Source organism: Ailuropoda melanoleuca, chromosome 1 (assembly GCF_002007445.2).
Source record: "Ailuropoda melanoleuca isolate Jingjing chromosome 1, ASM200744v2, whole genome shotgun sequence".
In the NCBI taxonomy this organism is placed as follows: Eukaryota; Metazoa; Chordata; class Mammalia; order Carnivora; family Ursidae; genus Ailuropoda; species Ailuropoda melanoleuca.
The window spans coordinates 21,343,048-21,362,195 of record NC_048218.1 but is presented as its reverse complement, the minus strand read 5'-3'; the positions used below and the strand labels follow the sequence as shown (position 1 = coordinate 21,362,195).

General features: G+C 34.8%; 1 protein-coding gene across 1 annotated transcript; it reads left to right on the top strand.

The window, feature by feature from the left end:
• Positions 1–17,741: 17,741 nt before the first annotated feature.
• LOC100479380 (40S ribosomal protein S4-like) lies at positions 17,742–18,386 on the top strand. The gene has a single exon (XM_034663272.1). The coding sequence runs from the start codon at positions 17,742–17,744 to the stop codon at positions 18,384–18,386; it is 645 nt and encodes a 214-aa protein (XP_034519163.1).
• The last annotated feature ends 762 nt before the right edge of the window (positions 18,387–19,148 follow it).

The following is a 19,148-nucleotide window of genomic DNA, read 5'->3' as shown; positions in this document are numbered from 1 at the left end:
AACAAGAGAACAGGTTTTATGATTCCATTTATTAAAAAAACAGAAACAAAACAAAACAAAAACAAATTTTAGGAAATAACCTAATCCATAGTGAATTAAATATCAGTGGTTTTTTTGGGTGTGGGGAAACTGGGATGGAGCAGGAGAAAGAGATTACAGAGTGGTACTGGACAAAGTTGGGGGGTGATACATGTATTTAGTATCTTAATTGTTTTGATGCTTTCACAGTTATGTGCATTTGATAAAAATGGACATATTGTATAAATACACATGTACATTCTACTGTTTACTAATTATGCCTCAACAAGGTTGTCAAAATGAAACATACATTTCTATGGCTCTGATGAAAATATAACAAAATTTGTGCCACATAACAATTGATGAAGTTAAGTTGTAACTTCTCCAAAAAAGAACATACATTTTTCACTGAAGGTATAAAAACATTATTCATCAAGTGCCCTTCAATTTCTAGATGGGAAAATCCAACTACTAAGAATAACTAATGAGATATACTATAAAACATTACCATAATTTGGTCTTTAAGTTCACTTTCTTTGATATCCCATCTGAAAAAGCCTTATTTTATTCTAACAATTAAGAAAACTGAATTTCTTTCTAAATGAAATGGAATATTTATTTTGCAGTTTGGAGACATTTTAATATACCTATGATAGAAAATTAAGTTTTAATTAAAGTGAATAGGAGTTGTAGCTTAAAAATTATACTTAAAACTGATACTTGTGAAAAGAGCTTCATCACTTAAAACTCGAGGTGAAAAAAAGGAAGTAAAATAAATTACCTTTGTCAGTTCATTAAGAATGAATGAATGAATGAATGAATGGTCATAGACCTAAATGTGAAATGCACAACTATAAAACTCCTAGAAGATAACATAAGAGAAAATTTATATGACCTTGAGTATGACAAGACCATTTACATATGATACCAAAGACATGATCCATGAAAGAAATAATTTATAAACTGGATATCATTAAAGTTAAATACTTCTGCTTTGTGAAAGACAATGTCAAGAGAATAAGAAAAGAAGCCACAGGACACCTGGGTGAGGGAGGGAGAGATGAATAGACAGAGCACAGAGAATTTTTAGGGCATGGAAAATACTTCATATGGTACTATAATGATGGATGTATGTCATTTTATATTCTTCCAATTCTGTAGAATGTACATCAAAAATGAGCCCTAAGGAGCTATGGACTTTTGTTGATTATGATGTGTTGCTGTAGATTCATTGTTGGTAACAAATGTACCACTCTGACAATTGCTGTTGGTAATAGGGGAGGCTCTGCATGTGTGGGAGCAGGAAATACGTGGGAAATCTCTGCATCTTCTTCTCAAATTTGTTGTGAGCTGAGAACTGCTCTTAAAAGAAAAAAGTATAACAAAACCATACATTAGGACACAAAACAAGTCTCAACAAATTCAAAATTTGAAGTCATACCATGTACTTTTTCCAAACACAAGTCTATGAAACTGGTAATCAACTACAAGAAAAATTCTGGATAGAATGCAAATGCATGGAGGTTAAATAGCATGTTACTAAACAATGAATGCATCAACAAAGAAATCAAAAAGGAAATAGAAAATACATGAAAACAAATGAAAATGAAAACACAATAGTCTAAGATCTTTGGGATGCAGCAAAAGTGTTTCTAAGAAGGAAGTTTATAGCAATACAGGCCTACTTCAAGAAGAAACCCAAAAAATCTCAAATAAACAACCTAACCTTATGTCTAAAGAGCTAGAAGAAGAACAAACAAAATTCAAAACCAGTGGAAGGAAGGAAATAATAAATATTAGTGCAGAAATAAACAAAACAGAAACTAAAAAAACCAAACAAGCAAAAAAACAGACCAATGGAACCAGGAGCAGGTTCTTTGTACAGATCCACAAAATTGATAAACTGTTAGCCAGATGCATCAAGAAAGAAAGAGATAGGACTCAAAAATCAAAATCAGAAATGAAAGAAGAGATATAGCAACTGACACCACAGAAATACGAAGGATTATAAGAGAATATCATGAAAAATCAAATGCCAACAAATTAGACAACCTAAAACAAATGGATAAATTCTTAGAAACATATAACCTCCCCAAATTGAACCTGGAAAAAATAGAAAATTAGAACAGACCAATTGCCAGCAATGAAATTGAATCAGTAATCAAAAACTCCCAACAAACAAAAGTCCAAGAGTAGCTAGATGGCTTCAAAACTGAATTCAGCTAAACATTTAAAGAAAAGTTAACACCTATTCTTCTCAAACTATTCTAAAAAATAGAAGAGGATGGAAAGTTTCCAAGTTTATTCTATAAGGCCAACATTATTCTGATATCAAAACCAAATAAACACCCTACAAAAAAGAGAGCTACAGGTCAGTATCTCTGATAAGCATAGATGCAAAAAATCCTCAACAAAATATTAGCAAACTGAATCCGACAATACATTAAAAAAACAAAAAAACTATTCACCGTGATCAAGTGGAATTTATTTCTGGGATGCTGGTGTGGTTCAATATTCACAAATCAAAGTGATACATCACATCAAGAGAGGATAAAAACCATATGATCATTTCAATAGATGCAGAAGAAGCATTTGAGAAAGTACAACATTCATTCATGATAAAAACCCTCAATAAAGTAGCTTTAGAAGGAACATATTTCAGCATAACTAAGTCCATATATAAAAAATTCATGGCTGGGGCTCCTGGCTGGCTCAGTTGACTAAGCATCGCCTTTGGCTCTGGTAATGATCTCAGGGTCCTGAAATGGAGCCCTGCACTGGCCTCCCTGCTCAGCAGGGATACTGCTTCTCCCTTTCCCCTTGCAGATCCTCTTGCTTGTGTGCTCTCTCTCTCTCTCTCGTTCTCTTGCTCCCTCTCTCAATAAATAAACAAAATCTTTAAAAAAAAACTCATGGTTAACATCATACTCAATGGTGAAAAATTTAAAGCTTTTCCCCTAAGATCAGGAATAAGACAAGTATGTCCTCTCTTATTACTTTTATTCAGCATAGTACTGGAAGTGCTAGCCATAGCAATCAGACAAGAAAAATTAATAAGAATCATCCAAATAAGGAAGAAGTATAGATATTATTATCTGCAGATGACATATTATATATAGAAAACCCTAAAGACTCCACAAAAAATCTACTAAAATTAATAAATAAATTCAATAAAGTTGCAGGATACAGAACAATATACAGAAACCCTATTGCATTTCTATACATTAATAATGCAGCAGCAAAAAGAGAAATTAAGAAAACAGTGTCATTTACAACTGCACCAAATATTGTAAAATATCTTGGATTAAACGTAACCAAGGAGTTGAAAGACTTGTACTCTGGAAACTATCAAACATTGATGAAAGAAACTGAAGATGACATAAACAAATGGAAAGATATTCCATGCTCTTTGATTGGGAGAACAAATATTGTTAAAATGTCTGTATAACCCAAAGAAATCTACAGATTTAATTCAATCCTTATCAAAATACCAACATTTTTCACAGAACTAGAACAAATAATCCAAAAAATGTATATGGAACCAAAAAAGGCCTCAAGTAGTCAAAGCAGTCTTAGAAACGAACAAAACTGGAGGTATCACAATCCCAGTTTTTAAGCTCTACTGCATAGCTACAGTAATCATAACAGTATGTTACTGGCACAAAAGCAGATACACGTATGCAATGGAACAGAATAAAGAGCCCATAAATAAACCTACAATGAGATGGTCAATTAATATTCAGGAAAGGAAGCAAGAATATTCAATGGGGGAAAAAAACATCTTTCAACAACCAGAGTTGGGAAAAGTGGACAGTTACATGCAAAAGAATGAAACTAGACCACTTCCTTATACCACGCATACACAAAAACAAACCCAAATTGGATTAAAGACCTTTAGACTTGAAACCATAAAAATTTTAGAAGAGAGCACATCTAGTAATTGCTTTGACAGTGGCTGTAGCAACATTTTTCTATATATGTCTCCTAAGGCAAGGAAAACAAAGCAAAAACAGATAATTGGGACTACATCAAAATAAAAGGATTCTTCACAGCAAAACAAGAGATAACCTACTGAATGAGAGAAGATATTTATGAATGATATATCCAATAATGGGTTAGTATCCAAAATATATAAAGAACTCAATAACTCAACACCAAAAAAACACAAATAATCCAGTTAAAAAATGGGCAGAAGGCATGAACAGATATTTCTCCAAAGAAGACATACAGATGACTAACACACATATGAAAAAAAGCTCAACATTACTGGCAGAGAAATGAAAATCAAAACCGCAATGAGATCTTACCTCACACTTATCAGAATGGGTAAAATCAAAAGAACAAGAAACAACAAGTGTTGGCAAGGATGTAGAGAAAAAAGAACCCTTGTGCCCTGTTGGTGGGAATGCAAACTAGTGCAGCCATTGTGGAAAATCTATAGAGTTACTTCAAAAAATTAAAAATTGAAGTACCATATGCTTCAGTAATTCCACAACTGTGTATTTACCCAAAGAATATGAAAACACTAACTCAAAAAGATATATGCACCTCTATGTTTATTATAGACTTATTATAACAGCCAAAATATGGAAATAACCCAAGGGTCCATTGACAGATAAATAGATAAAGAAGATGTGGTATATATACATAAGGGGACATTGCTCAGTTATAAAAAAAAAAATGAAATGTTTCCATTTGCAACAACTTAGATGGATCTAGAGAATATAATCCTAAGTGAAATAAGTGAGTCAGAAAAAAAACAAATACCATACAATTTCACTCATATGTGGAATTTAAGAAACAGAACAAATGATCAAATTAAAAAACGACAAACATGGACACTTGGGGGGCTCAGTCAGTTAAGCGTCTGCCTTTAGCTTGGGTCATGATCCCAGGGTCCTGGGATAGAGTCCAACATCTGGCTCCTTGCTCAGCAGGGAGTCTGCTTCTCCCTCTGACTGCCACTCCCCCTGCTTGTGCTCGCTCTCTCTGACAAATAAATAAATAAAATCTTTAAAAAAAAGAGAGAGAGAAAAAAAAAAACAGACACTCAAAAATATAAAACAAACTGGTGGATAACAGACGCGAGGTGGGTGGGGGCATGAATGAAATAGGTGAAGGAGATTAAGAGCACACTTGTCATAATGAGCACCAAGTAACGTATAGAATTGTTGAATCACTATATAGTGCACCTGACTTTAATATAAAACTGTACATTAATTATACTGGAATTTAAATATATATATGTATATATATAATAAAGATAAAACAAAGACAAAATAGAACAACAAAAATGACAAAAATCAAAAGCATATATTACAAAAAGAAATGGAAAAAATTTAAATATTAGCCTAATGAAGAAGTAACATTTCATTTTGTCTTAATGTTAAAGGTGCTATAGTTGAATTGAATACTAAAGGCTCACGGGAAATCTGCAAGTTATTCTCAGAATACTGGCTTATCAAATAGTGATCTAGAGTTTCACAATCTTCATTTACTTTGTCTACCTACTTAAGTTCTAAACTTAAATCAAGTCCACCCATATTCTATATTCAAATTTCTCTGCTACCTCTTATTATTTTCTCCTGAAATTTATTTTTATTTAAAAGGCATGTATTTATTTCCATAACATTGCAAATCATTTAAAATTATATGATCTAAATAATTTAAAATAAACGAGTTTGAACATAATTCTGTATGCTAATTATACCTGAATTAAAATAAATAAATAAATAAATAAATAAATAAATAAATAAATATTCTCTATCTTTAAATAAATAAACCTTTTTGGTTATATTATAGAAGGAGACTTTAGCTCAAGAGATAATTTCCATCTGTAGCAAATTTTTAAAAAATTAAATATAAGCCTTAAAATAAATTATCTGTCTCTAATATAGACAATTTTAGGTCATCATATTGCAAAAAAAATCTGCAAACATAGTAAACCTTACCACTTCAAATCTACTAGAATGATTAAAATGGAAAAGACTGACCACATCGAATGTTGGTGCTTAGAGTTTACATGTACAACTCCCAAAGTCAACTTCTAAAAAAAGTCATTTCCGAAGGTAGACATTTAGGGTACGCCTTTGTACTCCTGGGTGAAAAATGCACTCCTGGGTGAAAAATGCACTCCTGGGAGAAAAATGCACCCAAGAGAAATCAAAACATGAACACAAAAGAAGACTTGCATAAGTCTTCATAGCAGCTTTATTGATAACTGCCAAAAGCAAAAAATAACTCAAATGTCAATCAACATGAAATGGATAAAGTAATTATGTTACATTCAAATAATGGAATACTATTCAGCAATATGGAAGAATGAACTTCTGAGATACACAGTAATAGGGATGAATCTCATAATCACGCTGAGCAAAAAGAGACACAAGCAAGTATGTGGTGTATGATTTAATTTATATGAACTCCAAGAACAGGCAAAACTAATGTATGGTGATAGAAATAAAAACAGAGGTTGCTTATTGGATTGATTGAAAGGAGGCATAAGGAAGCTTCCTAAGATGATGCAAATGTTTTATTTGTTTTCTTAATATTACATTCAATGTTTTATTAATATTACCTAAAATTATACTTGTCAATACTAATCCATTTTTACATTTAATTTTATAGCATGCATTCCTTGCTCTGAATATAAATTTTACCTCAGTAAAAGCAAAAAAAAAAAAAAAAAACACCCAGGATTTTGTCCAAAAAAAAAAAAAAAAAAAAAAAACCCCCAGGATTTTGAATCCAAAAAAAAAAAAGAAGAAAAGAATCCCACCCAAGAAAAATATTATCAAAAGCAGAATTTAACAGATTCTTATCAAATGTTTATTATTGAACATAAATAAAAATATAACATAAAGTAGTAACTGAAAAAATGCAAGCACTTGATGTCCAGGGCTATTACATCTGATTCTGACTCACTATGATTTTCTAAGTAATTTTATTTTTAAGGTTTACCTTAGTACAACAGATTTCTTTGACTCCTAATGTTCAAGGCTGAGAGGGAAGAGTTGTTTGGGAAATGATTACAACACAGGTTAAATCTCCAAAATTTATAAATGTCCATTCATAAAATAATAACTTGCCTTCTTGATCATTTCAGTCCTTTTTTCCTATATGTTTGTGTACATACCTTCCTCCAGTTCTAAGTGTCCATATGTGAAAGCAACACGTATAATTCTTCAACAAAAGGTTACTGAAGATGCTAAGTATGCACTCGGATCACTGGTTCTTTTTGAGGTGACATGTATAATACCCACCAGGCTACCTTCATCTTCCGCTCACATGGAGTGCTTTCTCCCCAGTAAAGCACGCTCCTTCTCAAAAAAAAAAGAAAAAGAAAAGAAAAGAAAAGAAAAGAAAAGAAAAGAAGAAAGAAAGAAAGAAAGAAAGAAAGAAAGAAAGAAAGAAAGAAAAGAAAAGAAAAGAAAAGAAAAAAAAGAAGGGAGGAATGTCAGAATTAGGAAAAAAAACCCACGTTTGATCAGGTTGCTTCAAAAGCATGATTAAATTTTCACTCTGTTTACAGTGTTTTTGGATATATCTCTTTGTATAGTTTCCTAGGGGCTGCTCTGGGTGTTACAAATACATACTTGATTTACAGCAGTCTACTAATAACATTTTCCTAGTTGGCACGAAGTGTGGAAACCTCATTTCCACTTAGGTTCCTTTACCTTTAGTTTTCCAAAATTTAATTATGATATCTGTTTTTTGTTGTTGGTGGTGGGTTTTTTTTTGGGGGGGGTGTAACTGTTAGGGATCCACTCAGTTTCTTGGATCTGTAGGTTTGCGTATTTTGCCAACTTTGGCAAGTTTTCAGCCATAATTTATTCAAATGCTCATTTAGCTCCACTCTCTGTCTTTTCTCCCACAGGATGATGCATCTGTGGGATCTTTTATTATTGCTCTACAAGTCCCTGTGGCTGAGTTCAATATTTTTCGGCTATTTTTTCTCTGTGTTGTTCACACGAGGTGAATTTTAGTGCGCTGTCTTTAAGCTTATTGATTCTATCCTTTGTCATCTCTACTATTGAGTCCATCTAGTGGGTTTTCAAAAGTATCTTTTATTCTATTTTCCAGTTATATAATATAAATTTGATTCTAATTTTCTGTTCTACAGTATGTATTTGATTGCTTTACAAATTTTAGTTCTTTGTTGGGATTTTCTTTTTTCTTTTTTTAATCTGTTTCAAGAGACTCTGTAATTGATCACTGAAGCATTAAGATCCATGTGGGATAATTCATATCAGTGTTGGCATCAGTTGACTTCTCTTACAGTAAATAAGAAGTGGTCAGTCCCCCTAGAGGACTTTATCTTACTCCTAGGGCAACAAGATGATAGCCCACAGGATTTTTTTGATTTGTGAGGGTATTGACTCTTCATAAGTGAGGGAGAAAGAAAAATTTTATCTGCGTATAGAAAGGGGAAAGAGGTTGATATCCCTGAATTCCTGAAAATGTGTCTTTATTCCAGACATTTGTTATGTAAATAAAATGTTTGATGGGTGCCAGATAGCTTGACTTCTCAGACTAAAAGGAAGAACTCTTTCAAGGTCCAGGTCCTCATTTTCCTTGAAATGTAAATATTGAGGAAAATGGCCCCAAGTGCTCAGGGCTCCTTGGTGACTTATCTAGAAACCTAGGCAGAGTAGAATCATTTGGTCCTCTTAGAGAGAATTTTTACTATAATTTCACATCAGAACAATCAAGTAGATAGATGGCTACAGATCTAATTTTCATGGTATATAGAGAGTCTTAGGAAACTATGACCTTTTTATAGGAATACTGAGAAGCCAGGGAAGTTTTATGTCCCCACAATTAGGAGATTCTGGGCTTATTTCACTTTCTGTTTTTTAAAGAGAAAAAGCATGAGCGCGAGCAGGACTGGGTGGGGGGTGGTCAGGAACAGAGGGAAAAGAGGGAGAGGGAGGGGCAAGCAGACTCCAGACTGAGCACAGAGACCCTGCAGGCCCAATCCCATAACCCGGAGATCGATACCCCAGCTGAAACAAAGAGTTAGAAGCTCAACCAACTGAGCCACCAAGGCGCCCCTATTTCATTGTCTTTGCCTTTATTTATTCTTTTAGTGAGTGGGCTCCTTATTTAGGGTTAGGCCCCAAGTCTTAGTTGACGTTTGTAGGCTGTCAGTGGATTTTTCAGAGCCTTTGCAATTCTGTCTTGGTTGACTTGGTTTATCTGTTGTAACTAGCACTTTCCTTTCCCTTGACCAAGCTGCCTGGGGAGGCAGTAGGGGATTCCCCAGATTAGGTGGTTAGAAGAGGGATTTGGTGGGGTTCCACTAAAAACCCCACTTCCTCCTACTTAGCCCAAGCTGGTGAGAGTCTCTGGACAGGAAAGAGGGGAAACAAAAAGGCTGCTGAGAGGATTGTCTTACATTTGGCAGGAAAGAATGCTCCCCCTGCTGGCTGCTTGTTGTTTGTGGGGTTCCCAGTTGACGACCTTCCCCCTGATGCTGTCAGAGAGATTCTCTTTTGATTCAAGAAGGAAATCAACCTTCCTGGACTGCCTTCTGTGGCTAGGCTAGAGGTCTGAAGACATGGGTCTGGGTGACGTGTGTGTATGTGCGTGTGTGTGTGTGTGTGTGTGTGTGTGGTGTGTTGTGGGGGGCAGCCAAACTGCCTCTGTGTTCCTGTTCAAGTCTTGGCCTCTTTAACCCACTCACTTTCTTACTACCTGTCAGTGCTCTGTTTTGGTTGTCTCTTGAGTTATTTCCAGGGTTTATAGCTGTACTTTGTGGAGAGGAACAGGAAAGAACAGGGAAAAATGAGTCTATACTATCTTGTCTGGACTGGAAGTCCCTTACTGTACTTTATTTTTTTTTTATTTTTTTAATGATTTTTTACTATATTATGTTAGTCACCATACAGTACATCCCCGGCTTCCGATGTAAAGCTCGATGATTCATTAGTTGCGTATAACACCCAGTGCACCATGCAATACGTGCCCTCCTTACTACCCATGACCAGTCTATCCCATCCCCCCCCCCGAGGCCCCCAGTTTGTTTCTCATAGTCCATAGTCTCTCATGTTTCATTCCCCCTTCTGATTACCCCCCTTACTGTACTTTAAAGGAAGCAAAAATGGACATCTAAGAAGATGTACTTTAGGTGAGCTTTAGGGAAAGAAGACATCCTGTAACAAAATGCCCTGAGTGTCTAAAAAAAATTCACTGTTGATACAAGCATATAAATTGAAGGAAAAACTGTTAAAAAAAAGAATTGTGACATCAGATTATTTTGCAATCATCTTTAAATATTTGCTTTACAAAAACAACAATGGAAGGTAGAATGCTTATTATGTGTGTTTTGGGAAAGAAAGATACTTTTGAGAACATTATGCTTTAACAATTGTCTTGGGCCTACATGAAAAGAGTAGCCAAAAATATATACCTTTGTAAGATTTGTATTTTAAAAATATATATAGTTTTATGATTTTTAAAGGCATTAGCTTTAATTCATTTTGATGACTAAACTATTCACTACTGATATCAATCACACCAAAATTATTTTTTAACTGTATCTTATTATTTTCTTATCATTGCTGTGGTAATTTGTTGCTTTAGCTAACTGTTTTTGTTTTTTTTTTTTTTCCATTTTCTCTTCTTTTAGCACATATGGGCTGTATGAGCCACGAGTAAAAGAGTTTTCACACTGCCAGAATGTTGCTCTATGTTCAGGGCTGGGCAAGAGATGTGATCCCATGCAAAGAGATATACTTAGATTTTGGCAGGGAATACCAGGGTAAATACACTTTCTTATTAGATGATGATGTTAATCCCCAAAGTTGGGTCCCAATCTTGTTTTCACATGTGGTTTCCTGTCTGAAAAAGGTAACCTAAGAAAGAGAATCAATTGTTGGAGAGAAACCAAATTTAATGACATTAGTTGAACCTCTAAAAGAAATTGTGTTGGGGTGCCTGGGTGGTTCAATTGGTTGAGTGTCTGACTCTTGATTTAGGCACAGGTAATGATCTTAAGGTCATGAGATCAAGCCCCACTTCAGGCTCCATGCTCAGCGAGGAGTCTCTCTCCCTCTCCCTTTGCCCCTCCCCCAAGCTCGCTCTCTCTCTCTCTGAAATAAACTAATAATCTTTAAAAGAAGTTGTGTCAAAGCCATGCCTCTGAAATTTTCGATTAGAGAATTTAACACATTCCCTAGCTTAAGCCAGTTTGAGTAAGGTCTTTCTATCTGTATCCTAAATATTCCTGAGTATATGCAATGATTATAATGTGCTTTCACTTTTATTTAACCTATTATCTTTGACTACAACTTTCCTGGAAGATTAAAGTTCAAAGAATTGGGGTCCAATTTAACTGCACAGGTTTCTTTCTGAGGTGTGGTCAAGTGGTAATGACTCTGAATATAATGTATCTCTTACCACTAGCTATTTACTTACAGATAGGGTACCCCAGGAGGACCCATAAAAATAATGATCACTCTTCGTTAAGAGGATCAGAAGGAAATTGGGCCATCTGTGATGTTCCCAATGGTAAATAATAAGTGGATGTCAAACAAATAACAATGAAAAGCCCCGGCAGGGTTTTTAATGTTCTGCTAATAACAGAAGCTGTGAGTGACCTATGCTGTAATGGCCATAAATGATCATGAACATGAATGAGTCATTAAGGTTTTGCTATTCAAAATTTTACTCTAAATAGAGGACATCCTAAGATGGGAATGAGGTTGAGGGAGAGTATACTTGTATTAGGGATCATAAAAAATTTTGCCTCAACAGCATACATTATATCAAAATTGAAGCATTTAAAAGATAATTATGCTGTTTAAATTCTTGGCCTTTCCAGACTTGCAAATCTAAAATACTTTTTAAAAAACTATCAAATAGCTGTTTTCTGGCTCCAGCTATATGAGTTCAAATGGATATTTCTTATAGATTATTAGGTAGGTCATCAATGAAACCTGATGTGTCCTCACATTTTATGTGTCTTCATACTGTCATATAGCCAGAGAGGTGGCAAACCCGGTGACAGGCTTTTATTCCGTGGAGGAAGTAATGATCACACGCACATTTTCCACTGTGGTTTTCCTGAAGTTGTGCTCAGTAGCAGATCATGTACATTATTTCTATTGCCAGCAGTGAGCTCATTTGGAAGAGATTCAATTCCATGCCAAGGACAATAACTTCCTTGTTCAGCCTCCATTTCTGTCCTATTTTGCACCCCCACAATCAGTCCCGTACACCACAGGCTGATACATACAAACTGTTAAAGCCCAGCTTCTTCTCTACCCACCGTCCCAATTTCTATATGTTTCATTTATAATGGGATCTCTATTTTCATTGCCTACACCACAGACCCTCTCAAGACCTTGCCTGTGGTGATTCTTCAATCTAAAATGTTCTTCCTTTCTTCTCAATTTGTAAAGCTCCTTTCCATTCCTTATGGTTTGGCTCATGGCTTAGTATTTATGCACTTCCTGTCCTGACTCAGTCACTCCTTCCCCATTCTCCCACAGTACCTCTGCATGCCTAGATTTTATTTATTTTGTTCTGATTTCTCAACAGACTGAACTGAACAAGAAGAGAAGTTGTTCATTTGGTATAGTTTCTTTGATTGATGATTTGTTTTTAACAAGAAATCTTTCTTTAATGATTCAGTGATTTAAAAATGATTCCAAGACTATTCTAGGGTGTCAAATCCTTTCTGAGGCTCAAAGATAGACTAAATAATGTTTATGAAACCTGCAAAATTATTCAAAACCATTGTGCATGTTTGCTTATATACACAAAGAAGCCATCATTTGATCAGACAGATTCTCAAGTCCCATGGACAATAGAGGTTGAGGACCATGGCTCTAAGGGAGTAGGTAAGAAAGCTGAAGATCAAGAAACAGTACGGAACTCTTGTCTTATTTTTTCACATATTTCTTTGGTTTTCTTTCTTTTTTATTGTGGCAAAATAAAAATAATATTAAATTTACTATTCTAACCATTTCAAGTTTTTAGTTCTATGGCATTAAATACAGTTGACCCTTGAACAACACCAGTTTGAATGGCATGAGTCCGCTTATGAGCAGATTTATTCCTATAAATACAGTACAGTTCTGTAAATGTATTTTCTCTTCCTCGTGAATTTTCTTAAAAATATTTTCTTTTCTCTAGCTTACTTTATTATAAGAATATAGTATATAGTACATACAACAAAGTATGCGTTAATCGACTGTTTCTGTTACTGGTAAGGCTTCTGGTCAACAGCAGCTATTAATAGGTTTTGGAGAGTCAGAAGTTATATGCAGATTTCCAACTGCATAGGGGAGCCATGTTCCTCACCCCTGTTGCACAAGGGTAAACGGTACATTCACATTGTACATCCTAAGTTTTTTTACTGGATAACATTTCCACAAAGGTCAAGCTAGATCAATGCTTTATTTAATTTGATTTAAAAAATGACCACAAAAACTAAATTATTACTAATCCTTAATAAGATTTTTAGAACTGTTGGCATGAATTAGCAGTCTCAAAGACAAAAACAAAATTGTGGTTCAATTATAGGTTTTGACATTTTAAAATAAAAGCAGTCATTCTATGCTCTGCGCATAATGCTCTGTTTTGCAATTAATGAATGATTCAAAGGACAATGCAAGTGAATATCAGCATGTGAAAAACAGTGTACCTCCAACTAAATCATTAACCCATCTGTTTCCGCCCCAAACTGAAAACAAGCTAAAAAAAAAAAAAATGATGTGAATGTGAAGAATAATATTAACCTGTGTGCTTACAGGATAAATTTGGACAAACTATTAAGGCATAAATTTCTATATTTTCTTTTCTTGCCTGATGGCACAATTGTGTCTTAAGTAAGCAGGAGTTACAAGAAAATTAATGTCTCATTTTTGTTTTTTTTTTAATGATTAAAATTAATGACACATTTAACTTTGTTCATTTGATTATCTCTTACACTAGGCTATGAGTAAAGTGTTCATTTTATTCCCTACTACATACTCATATTCAAGCTCAGAGCCTGGCACATACCCAAAACTCCATATGTTCTTGGTAAAGGAGTGTTTGTTTCATTTGCTACATGACTGACTGACCGAATAAATGAATGAAAGAATCATCTCTTCCTCCTCTTTTGGCCTGGCTTCCCTCTTAGCTTCCATCCACCCACGTGCCTTTCTCTCCTCTAAGTCTTTCTTATCGGCAAGTTTTGACACATCTTCTGCTCTCTGTTTCCAACAACTTTCTTTTTTTTTTTTCTCAGAATCTTCATTTCCTCCTGCCAATGTACATCTTTCCTCAATTATATGTGATTTCATACCACAATTGCAAAAAAAAAAAAAACCTGTTGCTTTTTCTTACAAGCAGAAGATGCAATAAAAATATTATTGTAATGCAATATCCTTTTGTTCCTCTTTTGAATTATTCAAAAGGTAAGATGTTATAAATGTTTATTTTTTATTCCTAAAAAAAAAATCCTTCATTTTCTTATTTGTTTTACTCAACTCTAGATTTTTCTATCCTGTGGGTTTGGAATCCTTGACATAAAAATGGTCTATATACCACAAAAATGTAGGGTAAGAAAAGCATTACTGAAAGAGAGATCAATCTTACCAATCTAAGCAAAAACTAACAGACATGCAAAAACTAACAGACTCGCATTACATAGTTTTTTAATGAGCTAAAAATAAATTATGAGTTTGTGTAGTTGCTTCAATTATTGCTTATTAGAAAGTGATTTCTCTGTATAACAGGATCTTGCCAATTATTAAGTTAAATTTTTACACAATGAAATATGTATAACGCACCATAAAACAGATGAAAAACTTCTTAGGCTTAAGGTTCTTAGCCTCATGTAAAACCAAACAAATGCATTAATTATACACAAAATCACATTCTCAATAATATTTGAATTAGCACCATTACATTTATGTGATATATACTGTTGATTTATTGAAACTGTAATTTTGATGTTGGGTTTGGCAGTAAAATGCATCTTTTGAATTTTACTTCGTTCCCTGATCATTGCTATTCAGAACATAATATATTCCCCTGTGAGATGTTTCTATTATTGCTATGCATATATATCCTTCACAAAATTAGTTTTTTATCAGTCCCCATATCTTGCAGACCAATTAATTCAATAATGCATCCACTAAATATGATGATTTTAAATTAATACCTGTTCTAAAGAACAGTTACAAGTTAATAAGTAAAAGGACCATAGTCAGATACTATTCTACTGGAATATAAAAGTTTTGTGACCTGTTTTTTGTTTGTTTGTTTTTTTGTTTGTTCAGTTTGTTTTAGTTCAGTATGTTTATACTACTCTGCACTTTAGGATAACTTAAATCTCCTACCTCTTTCACCTTCTCCTCATTTTAAATCACAGTGAAATCTTTGCTTGAATCTGAACCATAATATGATTTTACTTTTACTTGTTACAGACAAGCTCATACACAAAAGCAAATAAATACAAAAATCCCACGGCCATGTTCATTTGTGCAGTCTACATCTAGTTGATACAGAATATTTTGACACTGATTTTTTTCAAGATCACCATACAATTTAAAACCCATGATCAAAAATAATGTTAGACCTTTGCAGACCCCTCAAACATTTCAGAAACCTGTGAGTAGCACTTTTGTACATTAATAAGTTAAGTCCTCAGCAGAATCCCATGAGACATGTAGTGACATCTTCACTTTACATAGATTCTAAAATAAAGCTTTGGATAAGTGAAATATGTAACAACATCCCACCACCTAGTTATAATTTACAAAAGTGGGAGTCTGAGTCAGCTCTATCTGATGCCATGGCCTTTATTCTCCCCATCACTGCTGATCATTTTTTCCTATTACCTATTTTGATATCTACTCAGTAACACTATTTCACTACGTTGATAAATGAGGCTCAGCATTATGCACAAGCCACCAGACATTTGCAAATATTATATTAAATTCCAAGATAAAATTGACCAAAATCCTTCTAAGTGTCACTAATTATGTTTGTGATAACCTCTCAAAATTAAAAGAAAAATATTTAACTCAGCACTGCTCATTTACTTCTCTTTTAGACCTACAGTGTTTGAGTTTAGAGCTCCTTTGAGTTGAATCCCAAAGAAAGTCCTGAGATTGGAAAAAAAAAAAAAAAAAGAAAAAGAAAGAAAAATGAAAAAAAAAGCTCATAGAAATTTCTATACCGTATAGATGTGCTATGATTAATAGGACTGGGAATTCCTGGCAGAGGGTAGTAGAAAGAGAGAGGAAGGGAAGCTTGAAATTTGCAAGAGGATGATTGCTTATCACAAACTTTCGATCACTTGTTCATTGTGCCATGTTGCATAATCTTTGTACCCATCTTTTCCATCATCAAAGAATGCAACATTACGTTGTTTGAGTTATTCTCCTTTATTCAAGGAGTTTATCAATCAGTCTGTACTTCCATCTGTGTTTTTACTTTGAACTTTTCTCTGTGTTTAGCACCATTAGATTGGAAAGTGTTATGGTGAATCTCAAAAGGTATGGAGCCAATGGGAAAGCTGTAGCAAAGGCACAAGAAAATTATGAGATATTTGATCTCGATGGCAGTCAATTTGATATCTAGTGTTTAATGGAAAATAAGTGAACATTCTTACCCCTGACTTTTTCACTTTAAAGTGAATTACTGTTATGTATTTTCTATCATTAGCTTTTCCTCTAATCTTTTTTTTTTTTTTTTTTTATAGAAAGCAATTGACTTGGGGGCGCCTGGGTGGCACAGCAGTTAGGCGTCTGCCTTCGGCTCAGGGCGTGATCCCGGAGTCCTGGGATGGAGCCCCACATCAGGCTCCTCCGCTATGAGCCTGCTTCTTCCTCTCCCACTCCCCCTGCTTGTGCTCCCTCTCTCACTGGCTGTCTCTCTCTCTTTGTCAAGTAAATAAATAAAAAATCTTAAAACAAAAAAAAAGAAAGCAATTGACTTGAATAAAATCCCATCTTTTTGAATCTCAGCATATATTCTGTTTGAATGTGGAGGGTAAGTTATTTTTTTTCCTATAGCTATCTAACATGGGTTTTCTTAAATAGCTTCAGGATAAATGTTAGGGCTTCAAAGGTTTTAGTTTAGTTTTTTTTTTTTTTTAATCTCATCTTTAGCCTGCTGTGAGCCATTTTTCTTAAAGTTGTAAAGTCCATTCCTTTAAAATTAATTGGCATTGACTCAAAACAACGTAACCTAACTTTTGCTGGTATGGTTTATATCAACTATGCCCTAAAGAGTATTAGGATAATTCAAAGCTACACAACAAACAACTAAGAAAGTATTGAATAGACATAATAAATTAAAATATTTCATAGGGTATTTGAGACTAAATCGACAGTCAATTAAAAATGGAAAGAAGCTATTCCACAATGTATAAGTTGAGAAAAAAAGAAATCCTACTATAACAGAAGAATGCTCCTTAATGTTCATAGGAGCACAGATTTGTTACAGGAAAGTAAATATTTGACCTCCTCCACACTGTCAACCAGACACAGTCCCAGACTCATGTCACTAGCATGTCCCTGTGACCAGTTTGAGAGAGTACCAAGATGTTCATGGGGCTGTAAGAGTGATACAGGCCATTGAGGGATAAGTTTTCTGTGGAGAATAAAAACAAAACAAAGCAAGCAAACAAACAAAACCCAGTAAGTCTTTTTGTGCCTAGAACAGCCATGGTTCATGGTCCCAAGAAGCATCTAAAGCATGTAGCAGCCCCACAGCATTAGATGCTGGATAAACTGACTAGTGTGTTTGGCCATCATCCATCTACTTGTCCCCATAAGCTGAGAGCATGTCTCCCTCTCATCCTTTTGCTAAGGAACGGACTTCAGTATGCCCTAACAGGAGATGAAGTAAAGAAGATCTGTATACACCATCTCAACAAGATTGATGGCAAGGTCCGAACTGATATGACGTATCCTGCTGGTTTTATGAATGTCATCAGTACTGACAAGACTGGAGAGAATTTCCATCTGATCAATGACACCAACAGTCACTTTGGTGTTCATTGGATTACACCTGAGGAGGCCAAGTATAAGTTGTACAAAATGAGAAAGACCTTTGTGGGGACAAAAGGAATCCCTCATTTGGTGACCCATGATACTTGCACCATCTGCTATCCTGATCCCCTCATCAAGGTGGATGATACCATTCAGATTGATTTGGAGGGTGGAAAGATTACTGATTTCATCAAATATGGTAATCTGTGTATGGTGACTGGAGGTGCCAACCTGGGAAGAATTGATGTGCTCACCAACAGAGAGAGACACCTTGGTTCTTTTGACGTAGTTCACATGAAACTTGCCAATGGCAACAACTTTGCCACCTGGCTCTCCAACATTTTGTGTTTTTTTAATCATCAAAGGAAATAAACCATGGATTTCCCCCACCCCATGGAAAAGGTATCCGCCTCAACCATGGTGGAAGAGAGACTGGCAGCCAAACAGAACAGTGGTAGAATGGTCCCTAGGTGATGTGATTGGAAGTCTTTATACTTAATTAAACATCATACAGCATGATAAAAAAATATAAACACAAACATCCAACTAAAATTTGTTCTACTTTTTATTGTCACTATATACTGACAATTCCAAATGATGTCAGTCATAAAATGCAACTCAAGACACTGCAGGCTGTTCCCATGGCCTCTCTCCCTCGGTATGTCACTGACCAGGACTCAAGACTGGAGCCTCCCACGTGTGGTACAAGAGAACGCATTTGACTACAGAACAAAAGTGGAATCCACGGGTCCCGGGGTCATTTTTTCCTCCTTTCCACTCTCATGGGTTGAGAAGGAAAGAGCTGCTGCTTTTTCTCCGGGTGTTACTGAAGTGGATTTCATAATAGTCCATTTTTTTCTTGATAAGGATAGAGAGGGCTAAAACTTGAAGCAAAACTAGAACATCGAGAAATTTGTTCTAGGGAATTGCTCAAGGTACTAATTTCTTAAAGTTTACTTCTTAGTTTGTTACTGATATGGAGAGTTGGGTAAAGAAGAAAATCAAAGAAACGCTTGACTCTTTGATGAAACAGTGCTGCAATGTTACAGATATATTTATGCCTTAGTTGGCTTTGGCTTAGAAAGTGTCTCATTCTCCATTTATGTTAACCCCTTTCTCAGGTTCAATTTCTTT